Here is an 18465-nt window from a genome sequence, read left to right as displayed (position 1 = left end):
TTTTTACCCTTTTTTTTGTTTTTTTTTTTTTTTTTTTTTTGGTTTACTATATCTTACCATACAGAGATTTTCAATTTTGATAGAATAAAATATGACAAGTTTTTCTATAAGATGTACACCTTTTGAATCTTACTTAAGAAATCCTCACACAGCACAAGGACACAAATACATTCGCCTACTAGATATGTGGTGTTTTTGAAATTGTGAATTTAAATGCTTTCAGACATAGCACATTCTCTCAGGTTCACCACAGAGCCCATTAGACCTTATTTTCTAAAACCTGACCAATTTCATACATTTCCCCTTAGGTATACAAGGTTGTAATCCTTGGATTAGATAGTCAAAGAATAAAATTAAACAAACTAGATTTCCCAAACTTTGATTAGTCTGAATTATGATTATAGCTGTACAACCCCAGTCTCGGTCAAAGAAATGATGCCTTGATAGAATTCATTCCAGGAGACTGAAAGCTTTTATTAAGCATAATTTAAATTTTGCAGAGATGCACTCTAGCACAGATAAGCTGAATAATTTGGTTTATCACCTGAATTTAACAACCTTTACAGGAGCTTTTGTTTTCTATCTTTATATGCCAAACTAATAAATATTGACCATGTTGTATGTGACCCTCAGATGCTGGACGGGAGATTGGCAAATGCACATTTTATTCTGGCTGTGACATTGATGCTGTGGAGTTCAGGAAAAGTATGCTCAGTGGATGTAGCAACAGAGGTAATGGAAACTAGCTTAAGGGACCATATATGTTTTATGATCATAAGCCATTTCTACTAATGTCAGAAGCAGATGCTGCTGACAAATAGATGCCTTAATAACACAAAACTGATGAAAAATATATTGTTTTCTACTGTCTTGACCTCACTGTAGATTCAGAGAAGGTGAGTTATCTGAATGTCAGAAAATAACTGGAATTAATAAAGATTAGTGTTTTGGGAAGAAAAAAAGCATAAAAGAAAAGATATTATCTTTTCATCCATAGTTTTAATTAAATCAATTACATCAGGATGAAGTGCTTTTGTGTGAAATTTGAAGGTGTTACTGGTCAAAATTTGAGTAGCTTTGGTCAAACTTTGTATTACTGTACAAATGTTTCCTTGCTACCATGACTAAAGCACAAAGAAAAAGAAATGTGAGGACATCTCCACACAGAGAAACATTAATTTGGTTATTTGATCTTATTAGAAAATAGTCCTTGTACTTCTTAAATGTTTTTGCCCTTTGAAAGTTTATCTCCTGCTCTTTAGAATTTCTTTCTCAGAAGAACATCTTTCCCTTTCCCAGTTTCTATGTTGTCAGGCTTATGTGGGGTAGTGATAGATGTTGAGATTTTAAGAGGAGTTTAGAACACATTGTGGAGTTTGCAATGCAAATAACAAGAGCTATGAGAGATTTCTTATTTTATTTCTGCAAGATGAGAGGGTGTTTGGAATAATTAGCTTCATGGCAGTATTCAGGATCAAATAGAAATGGGAGAGATAGAAAACAGAGAAGCAGGTTATAAGGTGACTAAGAATGTACACTAAGCAGTGAAGAGGAGCTGATATAAATTACTACTGATGGGAGTCAGATAGAGAAAAAGAGGGTCACCCAGGTGGTTCAGTCTGTTAAAGGTCCAGCTCTTGATTTAGGCTCACGTCATGACCTCACTGTCATGAGATCAAGACCCATGTCAGGCTCTGCACTGGGCATGGAGCATGCTTAAGATTCTCCCTCTCTGAGATGTAGGAGGGAAGGAAGGAAGGAAGGAAGGAAGGAAGGAAGGAAGGAAGGAAGGAAGGAAAGGAAGGAAAGGAAGGAAAGGAAGGAAAGGAAGGAAAGGAAGGAAAGGAAGGAAAGGAAAGGAAGGAAAGGAAGCGGGGGAGGGAGGAAGAGGTTTTCCAGGAAGAACTGTCCAGACTTAGTGTAGATTTGATTGGTTTAAGAAAGAGAAGGCTCAATAGCTTTGAGTGTCAGACTATATGTATAATTTCATAAGAGAGTTGCTGGAGCTTGTGATGAAAAGTCTTGGAAAGATGCTACTCTTTCATTTTATTGGGGAAAATGAAGAACATAAAAATGGAGGAAACAATCTAAGAAGAAAGACAGTAAGTGAAGAAAAAGAGTCTTACCAAGACCAAGGGTCTGGCACAAGGAATGTGATTAACAAGGGGGCAGGGAAGAGGTCCCTGGAGCTGCCTTTTCCCACGGGGGAATATTCTCACTTTCTTAGAAAAGAAGTAATATCCCCCAGACTTCACAATGACTAGAGACCATTAATAGGAACATTTTTTAAAATGCTGTGATTGGGCTTAAGAAAGGAAAAGACAGGCTTCATAAATGACACCCACACTTCTATGACTTGAATGAAGTGTAAAGTGTCAAAATGTGAAACAAACAAATAAGAAATTTTACATGAGACGTCAAAGTCATTGGGATATTTCTGACTCACTGTAGACACTCATTAAGAGTGTGGTAATAAATCACATGGGAAGAGATAGTAAGCTTCCTGAGGACAGAGAGTGGATTTTATTCATTTTTGTGTCCTCCAGGTCTGATGCAGAAGCTGGTACATAGCGGATGCTAAGCATAGCTTGAATCAATAAGGTACGAAGGAAAGGTGAAAAGAAAACAATGCAAAGTTTTTTCAAAATTCACTTCATAAACATTCAGATATCTACTGAGTACAAACTATGAGCAAAAAACTGGCCTAAGCATTGAAAAGAGCAAATAAAAGACTAGTTTAGACACAGTTATTGCCCTCAGGTTACTCACAAGTTAATAAGCAATACAAATACATTGTAATCAATCTAACACAAGGGAAAATGTAATGTGTACAATGATGAAAGAAGTATAGATGGTTCTATGGGAATGATTAGGAAAGATGCAGTTACTGGCAAAGAGCCTAAAAGAATGCTCAGTTAATATACTAAATTTTAGAAGCAGAGCTATAATTTTTCCTTTATTTCCTGTGTGTGTGTGTGTGTGTGTGTGTGATGTTGTTGTTGTTGTTGTTATTGTTTTCATTGCTTTTGGACGTACCTCGTCTCTATACATTTTTGTTCCCCAAAGTCTTTCTCTTGGGAGCATAAATCCACAAGAAATCAAGCCATATGACATGACAGGCATGTCAGCTAAAGGTAGCAAAAGCCAAATGCAGATGGTTATACATTTTTGAGACTTCTTTTTCTGAACGAGTGGAATCACCTTTCCTGCCCCACAGGCTTTTGATTCTGGAGTCATAGATGTGCAGTCACCACCCACAGTCAGGGAAGAGAAATCAGCCACTAATCTGGCAGCAAAAATCTTGCTTCTTGATGAACTTGTGTCCCTGGAGAATGATGTAATTGAAACAAAGAAGAAAAGGAGCTTCTCTGGTTTTGGGGCTCCTTTGGACAGACTCTCGGCTGGCTCTGCCGATCATAAAGGTAAACAGAGGTAAGTGAACTCTTGAAGTAGGAACATTTTTATTCTTTAATTCTGCCACTCTAACTCCAGAAATAGAGTTCCACACAAGATAATGAAAACCTTAGAGGTAAACATATTTGACAGTGTTTTAGCTAACTTATGAGTTTAATAGCGTGATTTGGAAAATAACTGCTGAGGAAGTAAAATGACTGGACGGTATGCATGAATATTTTTGTCATACTTTCCTGAGGAAGATTCCATTGCATGCAAATGTCAAATAGTTATTATAAGATATTACAGATTTGGGAGGTGAAGGAGGATGTGTGGCTATGGGATAAATGGTCTGGTCATTTGAGTCTTCCATTTGATGGAGGTAACCAGAATACCATTTCTATTTTTACCCTTATACAAAGCTTTCCAAAATGTGTGAATGAATCCACTCTCATATACCAACAGGTAGTGAAGATCTCTCAGGCCTTGGAATAAGAATATGTGTGTTTAGGGGCACCTGGGTGGCTCAGTCGGTTAAGCCTCCGACTTTCGCTTAGGTCATGATCTCGCGGTTCGCGGGTTCGAGCCCCGCATCCGGCTCAGTGCTGACTGCCAGCTCAGAGCCTGGAGCCTGTTTCAGTCTGTGACTCCCTCTCTCTCTGACCCTCCCTGCTCACACTGTCTCTCTCTCTTTCCTAAGAAATAAATTAAAAAAAAAACATTAAAAAAAAGAATATGTGTGTTTAAGTCAAATTTCTGATCTTTTGTAGCCCTATGACTTTTATAAGAATCTTAGCCTCTGTGATCCTCAGCTTATTTATCTGTAAAATGGGGATGATGACTTAACCTCCATAAAATTCAAATGATTAGTTTGTAATGATATTGGAATTAGAATAATTAAATCACCCTTTAATCACTGAATCAGTAATTTAAAGCAGTTGTTTCAAAGTTAATTCATTTTCTACCTCAGTCTTTGTTCCTCATGTTATACATTTCATATTAGAAATGCACAAGCGGACACTCAATTACCAAGATCAGGAATCTGAGGAATTTACCAGTATTCCTTTTGCTTACTTTTAGCATTCCATTTTTCATAAAATTCTTTAAATCTTAAATTGATTTACATTATTTAAATCCTATTTGTTTTGTATCTTAAATATCTCCGGAATACCCTTTCCCATAAAGGCTTTCCTAATTCTGGTCTAAATCATTTTTTTAAACTTTTTTTTCCTCCAGTCTTTTTTCATCTCCACTTCTATTACTGTCACTATCTCTTTAGCACCAATGTACCCTCTACTCAGCTACCGGGGGCATCTTTTAACACAAAAGTGTTTTAGTGAAATGATCCCATTGCTTACAAGACAGAAGAAAACTGCTGAGCAAACCCTACAAAGACTGTCATTATCTGGCACTTTTTCATGCACTCAGTTCCGTGTCCTTTGCTCCAGTCTTAGGTGCTTACTTGGAGTTCTAAGATTTGTCATGTTTGCTCACAATTTCATGACTTTGCTATGTTCCATGACTTAGCATGCAGGGTGCAATTTGCTGGACTTCTGAGAGTCTCAGAGCTACGTGAAGAAATAAAATTACCACTTGGGGACTGTAATTTATCCTACTGTGCTTGGAAAATAATCCCTCACCAAGGTTTTGAAACTCAGACTCTATTTTATTTTATTTTATTTTTTAAATTTTTAATGTTTTATTTATTTCTAGGAGAGAGAGAGACACAGCGTGAGCAGGGGAGGGTCAGAGAGAGAGGGAGTCACAGACTGAAACAGGCTCCAGGCTCTGAGCTGGCAGTCAGCACAGAGCCCGACGCGGGGCTCGAACCCACGAACCGCGAGATCACGACCTAAGCGAAAGTCGGACGCTTAACCGACTAAGCCCCCCAGGCGCCCCTTTTTTTTTTTTTTTTTTAAAATTGAAACTCAGACTCTATTTTAAATAAACAGATATAAATTAATTCCATTTATGTTCTAAGCATTGTGTTGGGTTCTGAAGGTAAAGAAGACGGAAGTATACAGTCTCTTTCCTTCATAGAAATTACGTACAAATAAGAAATATGAAAATACTTATAATGAATTACAATGCAAAACAAGAGATATGTTTCTAGACCATTGTATGAAGATGGCCATGGAAACTCAAGGAATAAGTGAAGTTTTAGAAGAGAAAATATTATACCTCCTAATAAATGTTATGTTTTTGATTCCTGGATCTTGCCACATAGTCTAGTAAATAATTGAAAAATCAATATATAGATGTTATATGTAAATATTAAATATAAATTCATAATAGCATAAACACAAGCCATATATACTAAAAACATATTGCATCAATATCATAAATACATATAATTCATTTTGAGGCTTCATCCAATCAACTTCTTTAGGCAGTATTGTAAGGGGAGACTATGTTGTGAGATATAATCTATCTAACCTAGCTTTGCTTACAAGAAATAAAGGGAAATTGGCAAGCCCATTTAATACCCATTTGAACAGATTTCACACATAAAGGCTACAAATAAACTGCTATAAACATTGAAAAACTTAGGGAATATTTTTCCCAAGAGCACTCCTGGAGACAGACACTAGGTGAGGGTCTTTGGACATCAGGAATGACTGGAGAGGTATCATCATAAGAATTGGTGGGAGCATAACTGTAGAATTTAAGGGAAATCATGGTTTCAAGGAAAAAAGAGCCATGTGATTATATAGTCCATGATTATATAGTCTGACAATATAGATCCATAAATAACTAACAATTCAGGAACAATACTGAAGCATATACAACTTAGAATGAATTTTGATTATTTCACATCTATTAACTGGGAATCAAAGTTGTCACTACAAATAGTTACTTGGAAACATGGAGAAGGGAAAAAAGGCTTACACACTAAATTAAATGAATATTTTACTGAAGAATAAAAGAAAACAACTGAACAGAGCAAGGACAGAGATTTTCATATTAAAAATTAAAAAATTAAAACTTTCTTATAAAAAAGAGCATAAACAATAAGGAATATTGGCATTGTTATAACTTGATATAAAATATTGGCATATATAAATGTAAGATTTATATTTATCTAACATATATCTACCATAGTATGATAGATTCAAAATATACTGATTATATCAATAAATAATTTAATAATTAGTAATTAATAATTAATAAATGTCCATAGATGTAACTTGTCTATGAAAATGCAAGTATTTTGAGGGTGCCTGAGTGGCTCGGTCAGTTAAGCGCCCAACTTTTGATTTTGGCCTGGGTCATGACCTCATAGTTGATGAGATCCAGCCCATCTGGCACTCTGCACTTTACATCGTGGAACCTGCTTGGGATTCTCTCTCTCCCTCTCTCTCTGCCCCTCCCCTACTCCCACTTGCTCACACACTCTCCCTCTCTCAAAATAAATAAATAAACATTAAAAATAATTAAACAAACCAACAAATAAATGAGATNAATTCTACTCTTTTGTGTATTTAAAATATACAACTAAATTAAAGATATATAGAAAGGTTGGCAATAAAAAAATGTACAAGTTATACCAGGAAAAATTACGTTAAAACAAAATAAAAGCATAAAAAAAGAAATAAATAAAATTTTAAAAATAGTGTAACAATATTTATCAAAGAGAAGCCACAGGTAATGCTAGGATATAGAAAGAAACATATTAAGAATAGGAGACTTGAATTAATTTTTTAAAATACAAGGTAGATTATATATTTAAAATTTAAAATATAATCCATAAAATAGAATTTGTAGATCTATTTGGAACTCTGAACTTCAACAAAAAATATAGCATCTTCTGAAGTATATATGGAGTATTCAAAAAATTTACCATATCTGAGGTGACAAACAAACCCTCTAGGAATTCTAAAGAACAGATATATTAAAAAAGCATTCACTGAACTAGTCAGTGAGCTAGTCTAGTTCACAGTGAAACTGAACTTAATAACAAAACGAGAAAACAAGAAGTCACTTTTTCCTAAAATTATAGACTATGTTGCTAAACAGCTATGGAGCCAAAGAAGAATACAAAATAAAATTACAGTTTGTTCAAAATAATAATAATGAAAATGTCATATTGGGGCAAATAAAGCAAATATCAGATAAAAGTCACCATTATACAAATAAAAATACAAAGTAGAAATAAACCAAAATGACACAGAAAAACATCTACAAAGAACAGCAAAGTAAGTGAAGAAAATCCATGAGATAGAAAAGTAGAAGCTAAGAATATTGACAAAAGCTGAAATCAATGTTTGTAAAACAAAACATATAAATATATAAAAAATAAATGTAAAACTGTGTTTTTTAAGAAAAATACAAGCCACTCATCAACCTAACCTAATTAAGAAAAAAGTAGAAAGCACTGGTTAGAAGTGACAAGATGGAAATACCAAATTAGAGAATCTTTAAAAAGAGAACTGATTTGCTCAACTATACACAAATAAATTGAAGACCTGGAAAATGAATAAAAGTTTGGAAAAATATAATTTGCAAACAATGACCCCAAAAGAGACAAATAGTTAAATTACCATGGAGTTTTTTTTTTATCTAAAAAGAGCTTGCCAAGAGAAAGTAGATCTAGATATTTTCATTTGAGAATTTTACCAAATCTTAAGGTCAGATAATCCCAAGGTTATTTTACCTTTTCAGATCATAATAAAGTAAACTTTCTAAGTTCATTTCCTAATACAAGTAATATTGATCCTCAAATAACAAACATTACATTTTTAAGAGGAAATTTTAGACTCATGTCATATACGAATATCAGCGCAAAAAGCAGAAATAAGAAGTTAATAAATAGACTTTAAAAAACTTTAAAAATATGATACATCTTAACCAATTGGGCTTATTCCAGGAAAGTGTCACTCAATATTAGGAATTCCTTTCATGTAATCCATCATATCAATAGAGCTATGGATAAAAAGCATGTAATCATATACTTAGATGGCAGAAAATGCATTTGACAAAATCAAACATTTATCATATTTTTAAAGGTACAACAAAATGAGAACTGACAGATACTTCCTTAACATGATACATGTATATGTGTGTGTATGTGTGAGTATTGTATGTATACCACAGCCCAAAGCCGCTATCTTACCTAATGGTGACATATATAGGAAGTTTTACTAAAGTGAGGAATAGGAAAACCATGCCCATTATTTCTACTATAATTTAGAAATGCATTTAGACAAGATAAAACATTTAGAGACATAAGAACTGAAAAGAAAGAAGTAAAACTATTTTTATTTACAAATGACAAGTTGGAAAACAAAGATAATCAATGGAAAAACTACCACAACAAAACCCTTTTGATTAAAATGCAAGTGCATAAATATAGAGCGCTAATAGTATTTCTATATTACAGGCAGAGATCAGATAGAAGATAGACCTCATTTATAGTGGCATTAAAATAGGAAAATATCTAGGCATACAGTTGGCAAAGAAAGCTCATTACTCAGCCATAAAAAAGAATGAAATCTTGCCATTGGCAATTATGTGGATGGAGCTGGGGAGTATTATGCTAAGCAAAATAAATCAGTCAGAGAAAGACAAATGCATATGATATCATCCATATGTGGAATTTAAGAAATGAAACAAAGAAGGTGGGAGGGGCAGAGAGAAAGGGAGACAAACCAAGAAACAGACTCTTAACTATAGAGAATGATTGATGGTGACCAGAGGGTATAGCAGTGGGGGAATGGGTGAAGTAGGTAATGGAGATGAAGGCACACTTGTATTGATGAGCCAGATGTTGTATTACATTGTATGCCTGAAGCTAATACCACACTATATTGTAACTAACTGGAATTTAAATAAAAACTTTTTTAAAAAGCCCATATACAAGCATATATGAGGAAACTTCTAAGAATGATGTTGATATGCAAAAAGTAAACTGAACAAATGGAGGTTCATACTGTGTTCTTGCAACAAAAGACACAAAAGCAGAAAAGGTGGGAATTCTTAAATTAAATTAAAACTTAAGCCAATTGCAATAAAAAATACCCTCAGGGTTCTTTTTGCATCTAAAGAAATTGATTACAAAATTAATTTGAAAAAATAGAAACTAGCAGAGACAGAAAAACCCCAAAGAAAGAAGGAAGAAGAGCCCTGCCAAATATTTTAATATTTTCCCTTCCTTACAGTAGTTTAATAATAGCCCAGGGATAAACTATTTGTAAAAAAATAAATAAATAAATAAAATAATAGCCCAGGATAGACCAAAAATAAAACCACCACCACCACCACCACCACAAAAACAGAACAGAAATTCAAGAAATAGACATTAACTTTATTTAAAAAGCAGCCTCACATATTAGTGAGTGAAAGGATAGATTCTGAATAAATCACTTGGATCCATGGAAAAAAGAGATAAAACTGATCCCTTTTCAAACTATATATTATGATAAATTCTACTTGAATCAGAAATTTAATTAAGAAAACAGATGAGTCCATATAATTACTGGAAGAAAACATTGGTGAGTTCTGTTCAGAGATAGAGGAGGTAAAGTCTTCCAAATCCTGGTGCAAAATCCAGAAAATCTCAGGAAAAAAATAAGGAAAAACTAGATACATTTGCTTACATTTTTTAAGTGTCCATAACTCCAGATGTCATAAAGCAAAGTAAAAAGAAAAATAATAAATCAGAGAAATGCTTGTAAGTTACATGAAAGAGAAAGTGTTAACAACTTTAATATATATAAATAACTTTTAAAAATTGAGAGGAGAAAGAACAAGGCTCAAGAATGAGGTAAAAATAATTCGTGGAAAAACATGAAAATCATGCACAATCACATGAAAAGATACCACCCATTGTCATAAGAAATAGGCTTACTAAAACTTACTGATACTCTTCTTGTTTCTATTATATTGGCAAAAATCCATTAAAGAGACAAAATAGTTTTGCTTCTAGATCTGCCTAGTAGGTAGATTTTCAGGAAATATGAAAGAGAAATCACCTCAGACTTAAAACAGTGATAAAAACAGCACAAGTCAGATTATAGGAAACTGCAAGACAAATAACCCAGTTTCTCCAGTAAATAAACTGCAAGATTTTGAGAGAAAAAAGGAGATGGAGGTGAAAGGGGATCCTAAAGATTAAAGCAGAATAAGACATTTATTAACCCTCACAATTTTGGGGAGTCCTGGTTCAAATAAATGATTTGTTTTAAAAAATAATGTATGTATGGGCCACCTGGGTGGCTCAGTCGGTTAAGCATTCGACTTCGGCTCAGGTCATGATCTCGTGTGGGTTCGAGCCTCGCATCAGGTTCTGTGCAACAGCTAAGAGCCCGGAGCCTGTTTCAGATTCTGTCTCCCTCTCTCTCTCTGCCCCTGCCCCACTCATGCTCTGTCTCTCTCTGTCTCAAAAATAGATAAACTATAAAAAAAGATGAAAAAATAATGTCTGTAAGAAACAATTGTGAATGTGAGCAGGCACTACTTGGTGATTTTAAGTAATTATTGAGTACTTTTCAATATGAAAATAGCACCGTGGTCACATTAAAAGGAAAGAGATCCTCATTTTAATATTTAATTGAAAGTATTTATCTTATCATCACTAAATTCTGTTCCTGAAACTAATATTACACTATAAAAAAGTATTTATTTTGGATTTGCTTCAAAATAGTATAGGAATGAGAACCAAACAGAAAAAACGAGATTTACCTAATTGCTGATTGTTGACTTAGCTAAGAGATACTTCAGAGCTTTCTATCCTATTCTGCCTGGCTGAGGTCTAACATGTCCCATGATAAACTGAAGGAAAAAAGACCACACAGTGCAAGAAATAGTAGATTAGATCTGTTAAAAGAGTAAATAAATTCATTATATGAGAAGACTAAGGAAATGATTTCATAATGGATCAAAAGAGATGGATAACAGAATGAGAAATTGTAGCATATAAATTAATGAGACTGTAGTGGGAACAAATGGAAGAGAAACAATCACTATTTAAGGAGATGATGGGTGCTTTTCAATAATTTTCTAGAAATGGTAAAAAATATTTTTCATATTTAGCAGTAATAACAAACTTTGAAATAACCAGTACTGCTATTAAAAGGTTAAGTGGATTAAGAACAATTATTCTGTTAAGAGAGACTCACGTAAAATGGTTTACAGGCTTAAACATTCAGGGCATGTTCTTGAAGAGGCTTAATTCATGGTGTGGGCTTGATATCAGATACAGATAAGAAACAGGGTAAGAAATGAAATTGGGAAGGAGATTTGGGGCTACTCAGGGATGCTGTATTCAAAATGTAATGCAAAACCCCTAAAAACTTATAAAGTATCTGTGAAGCTAGAATGTGAAGGTCTCATCCAATGAAAGCCAGAAAGGATTTTAGCAATTGATGATCTCAAGAGGTCAAAAATCATAATTTTCCATTTTCTTTTTTTCTACCTTTCTTTTCACTTCCAGCTGCTTCTAGAAGTTGGACATGGGTTAAGTGGAACTAATACATTTACACGGAACTTCCCCATGAACTTAAAAAGTTGAAGTTCTCCCTTAATGTAGACTTTTTGTTTCACATCTGGGATTAAACTCAGAGACGAGGCTTTACTCTATGGCATGGCAACAAAGGTGACCTTCAAGGTCAAGACTGTTCTATTTAGAATTTATTTAGAGTGACCTGTATATAATTTTCTTATGTAGATGTAATTTATTTATGCATTTTATAATTTTATTTTCAAGAGTTGATGTTTTATTCTTTCAAATTAAATTCAAAGGGCACATCCTGTGAGGTTTTCCCAGAATTTATGTTTTTAATAGGAATTCCTGTTCTTAGTCTCAAAGTAAATATTTAAACTTGTCTTGTATATTAGAATGGTGGAAAACAATGGGAAATAAGTAATAGTTCTTGCATAAAATATTTATCTACACCTTCTTAAGTTTTAAAAGAAAAATAAGATTTTCTTCAAAGTGTAATGATAACTCAAGATTAAAGATTAAAAATTTCAATCATCTGGGGTGCCTGGGTGGCTGAGTCGGTTGTGTCCAACTTTGGCCCAGGTCATGATCTCACGTTTTGATTCATGAATTCAAGTCCCACATGGAGCTCTCTGCTATCAGCACAGAGCCTAATTCAGACCCTCTTGGCTCCCAATCTCTCTACCCCTCCCCTGTTCCTGCTCTTGCTTTCTCTCATAATAAATAAGCATTTAAAAAATAAAATAAAATAATTTTTCAATCATCTGTTACAAAAATAGTCATTATCATTGAAATATATAGAATAAAGTAGCAGGGAAAAATAAATATTTTCACATACTTAGTGTAAAAAGACACAGTTCAGAGTTTTGCAACTATTTTATTAAAAGAAAATTCATAAAAATTATAGTAATTTTGCTTGAGAGAGCCACACACAAGGTTAATTGCTATTCTTTTGTCATATTTGAGACAATAGCTTTGGTCCATTAATCCAAGTAGCTTTAACCCCTTCCCTATCTATTTTTGAAGCTTTCACAAAATTGTGAATTAGCATTGTCACTTTAACACACTTTCTTGTTGCTTCTAAACCCCTGTGGTTTTCATGGGTATGCCATCAAGATTTTTCCCTCTCAGGCATGCATTTTCTACCTTCTCATGTTCACCCAGAGAAGGACATAGGTCTGAGATCCATTTTCACACTGTAGGTCCAAGATTTCATCCATTACTTAACCCAGGGATTCATAAACTTTTTGGGTTATGGGCCACTTTGGTAGTTTGGTGAAACCCATGATTTCCTTCTCATAATATTTTCTTTAAGTGAATAGTATTCAGAAGAGTTCAAAGGTTACCAATACATAAGAACAGAATTACCAAAAAATGTAAAAGTAACTAGTAAATACAACATAAATGATTATTTATTAATACATAAAATAACAAGTTCTAAGAGACAAATCTAAAAAGGGACAATCATTTCAAGCAGTGCTGAACATAAAAGCAATTTCAAAGTTTCTACAATGGCTGAAATGTGATCTGAATGTATTTGTCATTTCTATTTGTGACAAAGGTCTAGGTATTGTGTTGCTATTGCGATTTGTTCCCTGCATTCATATTCATATTTTAATAAGAGGGTAATGACACTGAAGATGTAACATTTTCCTATCACATCTGTGGATCCCAGAATTATATTGGTATATGACTCCATATTTAAAACTTGACTTTCAGGCATACCACATGCATTACTTTGTTTTTAATTATTGTAAAAAGAAAAGTTTTAAATTCTGCTTTTGAAAAGTTTCCCAAAAGATGGAAATGGAAGGATGAATGAATGGATGGGGAGGAAATAAAAACAATCATGAAAAGTCAAACCAAGCAATGTCTTTGCAGATCATATTAAAAGGAGGCAAAGAACCACCTATTGGTTCCTATTTTGTAGGATGCTTAACTTTTTCTCCACCTCAACTTGACACTAGCTTCATTTTCAGATGGATGTGCAAATTACTTTAATTCTCAGGGCAAAGTTAATTATGCTTTGAAGACCAAAGTAGTTTCCTAATTCAGTTCATTTGTTTAAAGCCTGAAGTTAATGAATGGTTTTCTCATTTATGCAAGTCAAACAAAGCAGCTATGATTATATCCCTGGCAAAATAGCATCTACTGTCTGACCCTTTATTATAAGATATATTAATAACTGACCTGGGATTTCTCTAAAAACTGTTTTCCTTCACTCCTTCACACAACGCTGAGAATACCTTACAGAAACAAAAATACTAATATTCTATATTTCTATTTACTTACTATAAACATTTTACAACTGTTATTGCTTGAATTCTCTCATTCATATTTTGAGGTCAGCGAAACAAATAATGTTATTGTGTCAGACAGGGTTTCTGCAGGAAACAGGTAGCATGTGTGAAGTAGGAAAATTGAAGAAGGGTTTGTTCACAAGACTTTTTACAAAAGACTGAGTATAGGGGAATCATAATGGATTTACACACTGGTCTGAAGAGATAGGGAAGGGAAGGTTTTCCAAAAGTCAGAGAGATGGGCCTGATCAGATGGGTTGAAAGAATCAGTGACCTTCAGTCAGGGGAAAGTGACCTTGCAAGGCACAAGGCAGGGGAATTTATCCTGGCCTCACTTGCAGTCTCTTTACAATGCTACCCATTGCTTCCCCCAAACCAAAGCCAGAAAGCAAAGGAATTTTTATGTGATCCAAAGAGGTTAGCCTGCTAGACTGGAAGTCAAATGAGACAAGGCAGAGATTGACTCTGGCAAACAGACAAGGCACCCAGCGTAATTACACATTGTACAGATTCAGGTCAATAAACTTTGCTCCAGTACCCTGTTATTATAACCATTTAATGCAAAGAGAAGGATTCCATGTGACATACTCAGAAAAACCATTTTCATCCCCACCCACATACACTCACACCCATTCAGACTAGTTGTTTCCTACCCCTTGGATAAAAACAAAGGCCGTACTATGACTCTACTGGTCCCATTGAAATAATAAATCTCTGCGGGTCAGTTTTATTAGAAAACATCTATATTTCAGTCATTTAAACAACTATTCTTATTCTTATGTCTTAGCCCAAATTATAAATACGGTTAAAGTTTCTCCTGTCCCCAGCTTAGGCCTCATTCATGCCGTAAAGCTGCAGTGGGAAGGGGGTTGCTTATAATCAGTTTATCCTCACCCTTTTCCTTACTGTAGTGGGCTGCCTTCTGCCTCCCCAGTCTTGGGGAGGACAACGTAGAGAGATAAAGAGAAATCTGATGTGACCGATACTATCATGACCTGGCTTTACTACTCTCTGGCCTCGGTAAATGTTCAAAACTGATTCCTTATCGTGGGATGTTTTTGTAAGGCCATCCCATAACCCCTGTTGGGAACGTTGATATAAATATCCTTGCTTCCTGCAGTGCTTCTCCCCTGGTAGGTCAGTTTGCCCCTTATCCCCTTCATCCTTTTCAGGCTTCTTCATTTGACACCGCCACCAGCCTCCTCCTTCCGTCTCTTGACCCATCACTCCAGGCAGCAAGCCCCTCAGGGAAGATGCCTCTTCTGATTAACCTTGGCCAACTCTACTTACACACTTGCTCTGCGTCTCCTCCACAGAAAACCCACGCCCTTGATTCTGCTCACTGAAACAAAAGCTGTTCCTTACAGAATGATCTCTTCATTTTTGCCTGGAGCAAAGTGTCACAGATTCTTGCTCTTTAGATTTTACTGATACTGTTCTCTCAGTCCTTCCCGCTTCCATGGGCTTACGTCGAGCTGTCTAAGTTGTTTTCTTGAAGCCTTCCTTCTACAAGAAAGAGGAGGAGGGAAACAAAAATAACACTGTTCTCCAATAGCTCAAGCCACAGAAATTCTCCTTCCTCACTTATTCCACATCAGTCCTTTTACTGGATTCAAGTTGGGAAAATCAGTTTGTAGGCAACCCCTTTGCAAATACTGCATGAGTCTAGAGTTTCACTTTAGAATGCAAGAGGAAATACTTGCCACCTACTTCTGTTTTTTCCCTCAGCTTTTTGAGGCCACTGTCGAAACTGAGACAGAAAAAAAATCCCATTTTAACATTCTGGTATATGTTGTTTTGTTTTTCCAATCCCTATAACACCCTACCAAGATATTATTACCCTCATTTTATTTGCATATTTTCAGGGAGACAAAATGATTTTCCTGAGATTACCAGCTAGAATGCTAGATTGTTTAACTCCAAGTCTAATGAATTCCCAGGTGAATAGCAGCTTCTGATAAAGAAATTGAAGTTCTGCATAAATAAGGCATGTTTCCAAGGCCTGGAGCAGCAAGGTTCACTTAGAATGGTCACCTTAAATAAATAGTTTTAGAAAAATTATGCCAATGATACATGAGTGTCTATCCCAAGCCAGACATAAAATTCAGACTACAGTTGAGAAAAGCAACTGTGGTTTCATTTTGTTAAATACGAATTGCCCTTCTTGATGACAGTCCCAAAGATTAAAGATAAAAATGTTAACATTTTATTTTCCTTGCTAATTAATTGCAAAGCAATACTACAGACCTTGGCCACCCTAGACATCTCATGATTTTTACTATCTCTTTCCAGCTCTTATTTGGTGATGACCAAAGGAGGTAATTCAAGATGGGCTCCATTTCAGAGTGAGAAACAGAAAAATGATGCAGAGTCTGGTGCCTTATTTTCATGCTTCCTTCCTCCTAGTTGAAAAGCCTGGCTATACATAGGAAAAGCTCTTAAACATAATGATCTGGGGCCATTTTTCCTCATAACTGTTCTTTATTGCTGGTCTCTGGTCACTGAAGCTCAACACCACAGATTGAGACAGTCCCTTTTGCCTTTGCTCCCTAGCCTAATTGGTATATTTAAAGTATTTTCCACAAAGTGGCAATACTTGATTCTGTTGTAAAGCCTAGACTTTGATATGTATATCACCCACTCCCCCAAAAAGAAAATTCTAGAGCACAGTTTTTGTAAATCTGTTTGCTGGGTAGAAGTCCCAAAAGCTTCATTAGACCCTCAGAAAGGTCCATGAGCCCAGCAAATGAAGATCCTCTTTGCCTTGTCCTAGAACTTTCTAGCAGTTTCCAAATCAAGCATGCCTGTGTTACTTTGCAGAGAGCTCAATCTCATCATTTATTCCAGTGTTCGTGGTGGGTTTCTGAATGCCTCTTCATATACCCATTCCTTGAGACAGTACTTCAGAAGGTGATATTACGTGTACTCAGCACCATCATCATAAATTTAACAGAATCCGTTTAAAATTGGATTACCACTTTGAAATAGAATTCCAAAAGTCATACACCAACTTTCTGCTAAGCAAAGTAGCACTTTCTTCCATCCTCCTAAACATATCCCATTTATGAAGCCTCAGATTTCCGTGAAGATGAACTCTAGTTAAGGAAAGACTAGCTTCTTGCCCCATCCTTGATCTACTCCTTCCAGAAGAGAAAGCAGTCATTTACCCAATAGGCCAATTTTTGAGGAGGAATTGAGCATGTTTAGTTAGTCCCCTGTCTTCCTGTTGTTATTAGATAATAATGACTAGTTATATAAATCTGTCTTATCCAAGCAGGAAATCTAAAGAAGCCCTTTCAAACGCAAGTATAAAGCCACATCCTATATTTAGCTTGATCACCCGTGCAAATGACATTTTGAAATCCATGCATTGGTCATATCTTATTTCTCTACTGTTTCTGAATGTAGACTCGGGGAAAAAGGGACGTTATATATTAGCCCCTAAAAACTGCATCATCATTCACTGGTTGTGGTCCTTCATTCCTAATACGCTGGAATTTGAATTTAAAAGACTAATTGCCTGTTTTAAACATGATTCTGTGGACTTTGATGATTTCCCTTTTCATTCTTTATGGGTGCTTTGCTGAATCCTTTGTTTTAGTCACTCCTTCCACATCACGCCTTCCAAGTTCATATAGTCATATATGTCCCCTTATAGTCATTTCTATTTACGTCTGTATGCATGTAACTTCTAACCCCAATGTAGAGCTCAAACTCATGACCTCGAGATCAAGAATGGCATGCTTGTCTGACCGAGCCAGCCAGGCATGCCTTCCTATAGTCATTTTTTAATCCTATACCTTAATTTTAAATTGTGAAAGCCAAGATTGCAGAATTCAAGGGCCACCATTTGTTTATTGTTTCCATGTGCTCTGTAAATTCTTCCTTGGAACCCCCAAATTGGATGTTATCTCTTGTAGAATCCCAGAGCCTTTGAATCTCACTGTAAGATTTCTGTTGCTATGCAAACAAGTTACCCAAAACAGAGCAGCTGAAGACATTAATAAACATTTATTTTCTCACATAGTTTCTGTGCATCAGAAATCCAGAAAACTTTTGCCTGAACCATCTGGTTCAAGGCCTCTCTAAGGGTTACAGTGAAGAATTTGGCCAGGGCTGCAGTCATCTAAAGGCTATACCAGGGCTGGATTATCCATTTCCAAAAGGACCCACTCGACATGGCTGGTGGCAGGAAGTCCAAGCTCCTCAGTCATGGTTGGCAGGAGGCTTTAGTTCATTGCCACATATCCTCTCTAAAGGGCTGTTTGAGTGTCCTTAGGAAATGGCAGATGACTTCCCAAGTGTGAGATCCAACAAAGCAGGGCAGAAGCT

General features: G+C 35.3%; 1 protein-coding gene across 3 annotated transcripts in view; it reads left to right on the top strand.

Annotated features, from left to right (window-relative positions):
• The window catches only part of OSTN (osteocrin), a 43382-nt gene that overhangs the window by 12939 nt on the left and 11978 nt on the right, over positions 1-18465 (top strand). For all 3 annotated transcript variants that reach the window (XR_013332801.1, XM_077754541.1, XM_077754540.1), the window contains exons 2-3: positions 634-732; positions 3218-3432. Coding sequence is in view for 2 of the 3 variants with exons in the window: in XM_077754541.1 (XP_077610667.1) it covers positions 634-732; positions 3218-3432 (314 nt within the window). In the remaining variant the exon portion in view is untranslated. The remainder of the gene's footprint in view (positions 1-633; positions 733-3217; positions 3433-18465) is intronic.

Source organism: Crocuta crocuta, unplaced genomic scaffold (assembly GCF_008692635.1).
Source record: "Crocuta crocuta isolate KB4526 unplaced genomic scaffold, BGI_CrCroc_1.0 scaffold70, whole genome shotgun sequence".
Lineage (NCBI taxonomy): Eukaryota > Metazoa > Chordata > Mammalia > Carnivora > Hyaenidae > Crocuta > Crocuta crocuta.
The sequence above is the reverse complement of the archived record's forward strand: the minus strand, read 5'-3'. Positions and strand labels throughout refer to the sequence as shown.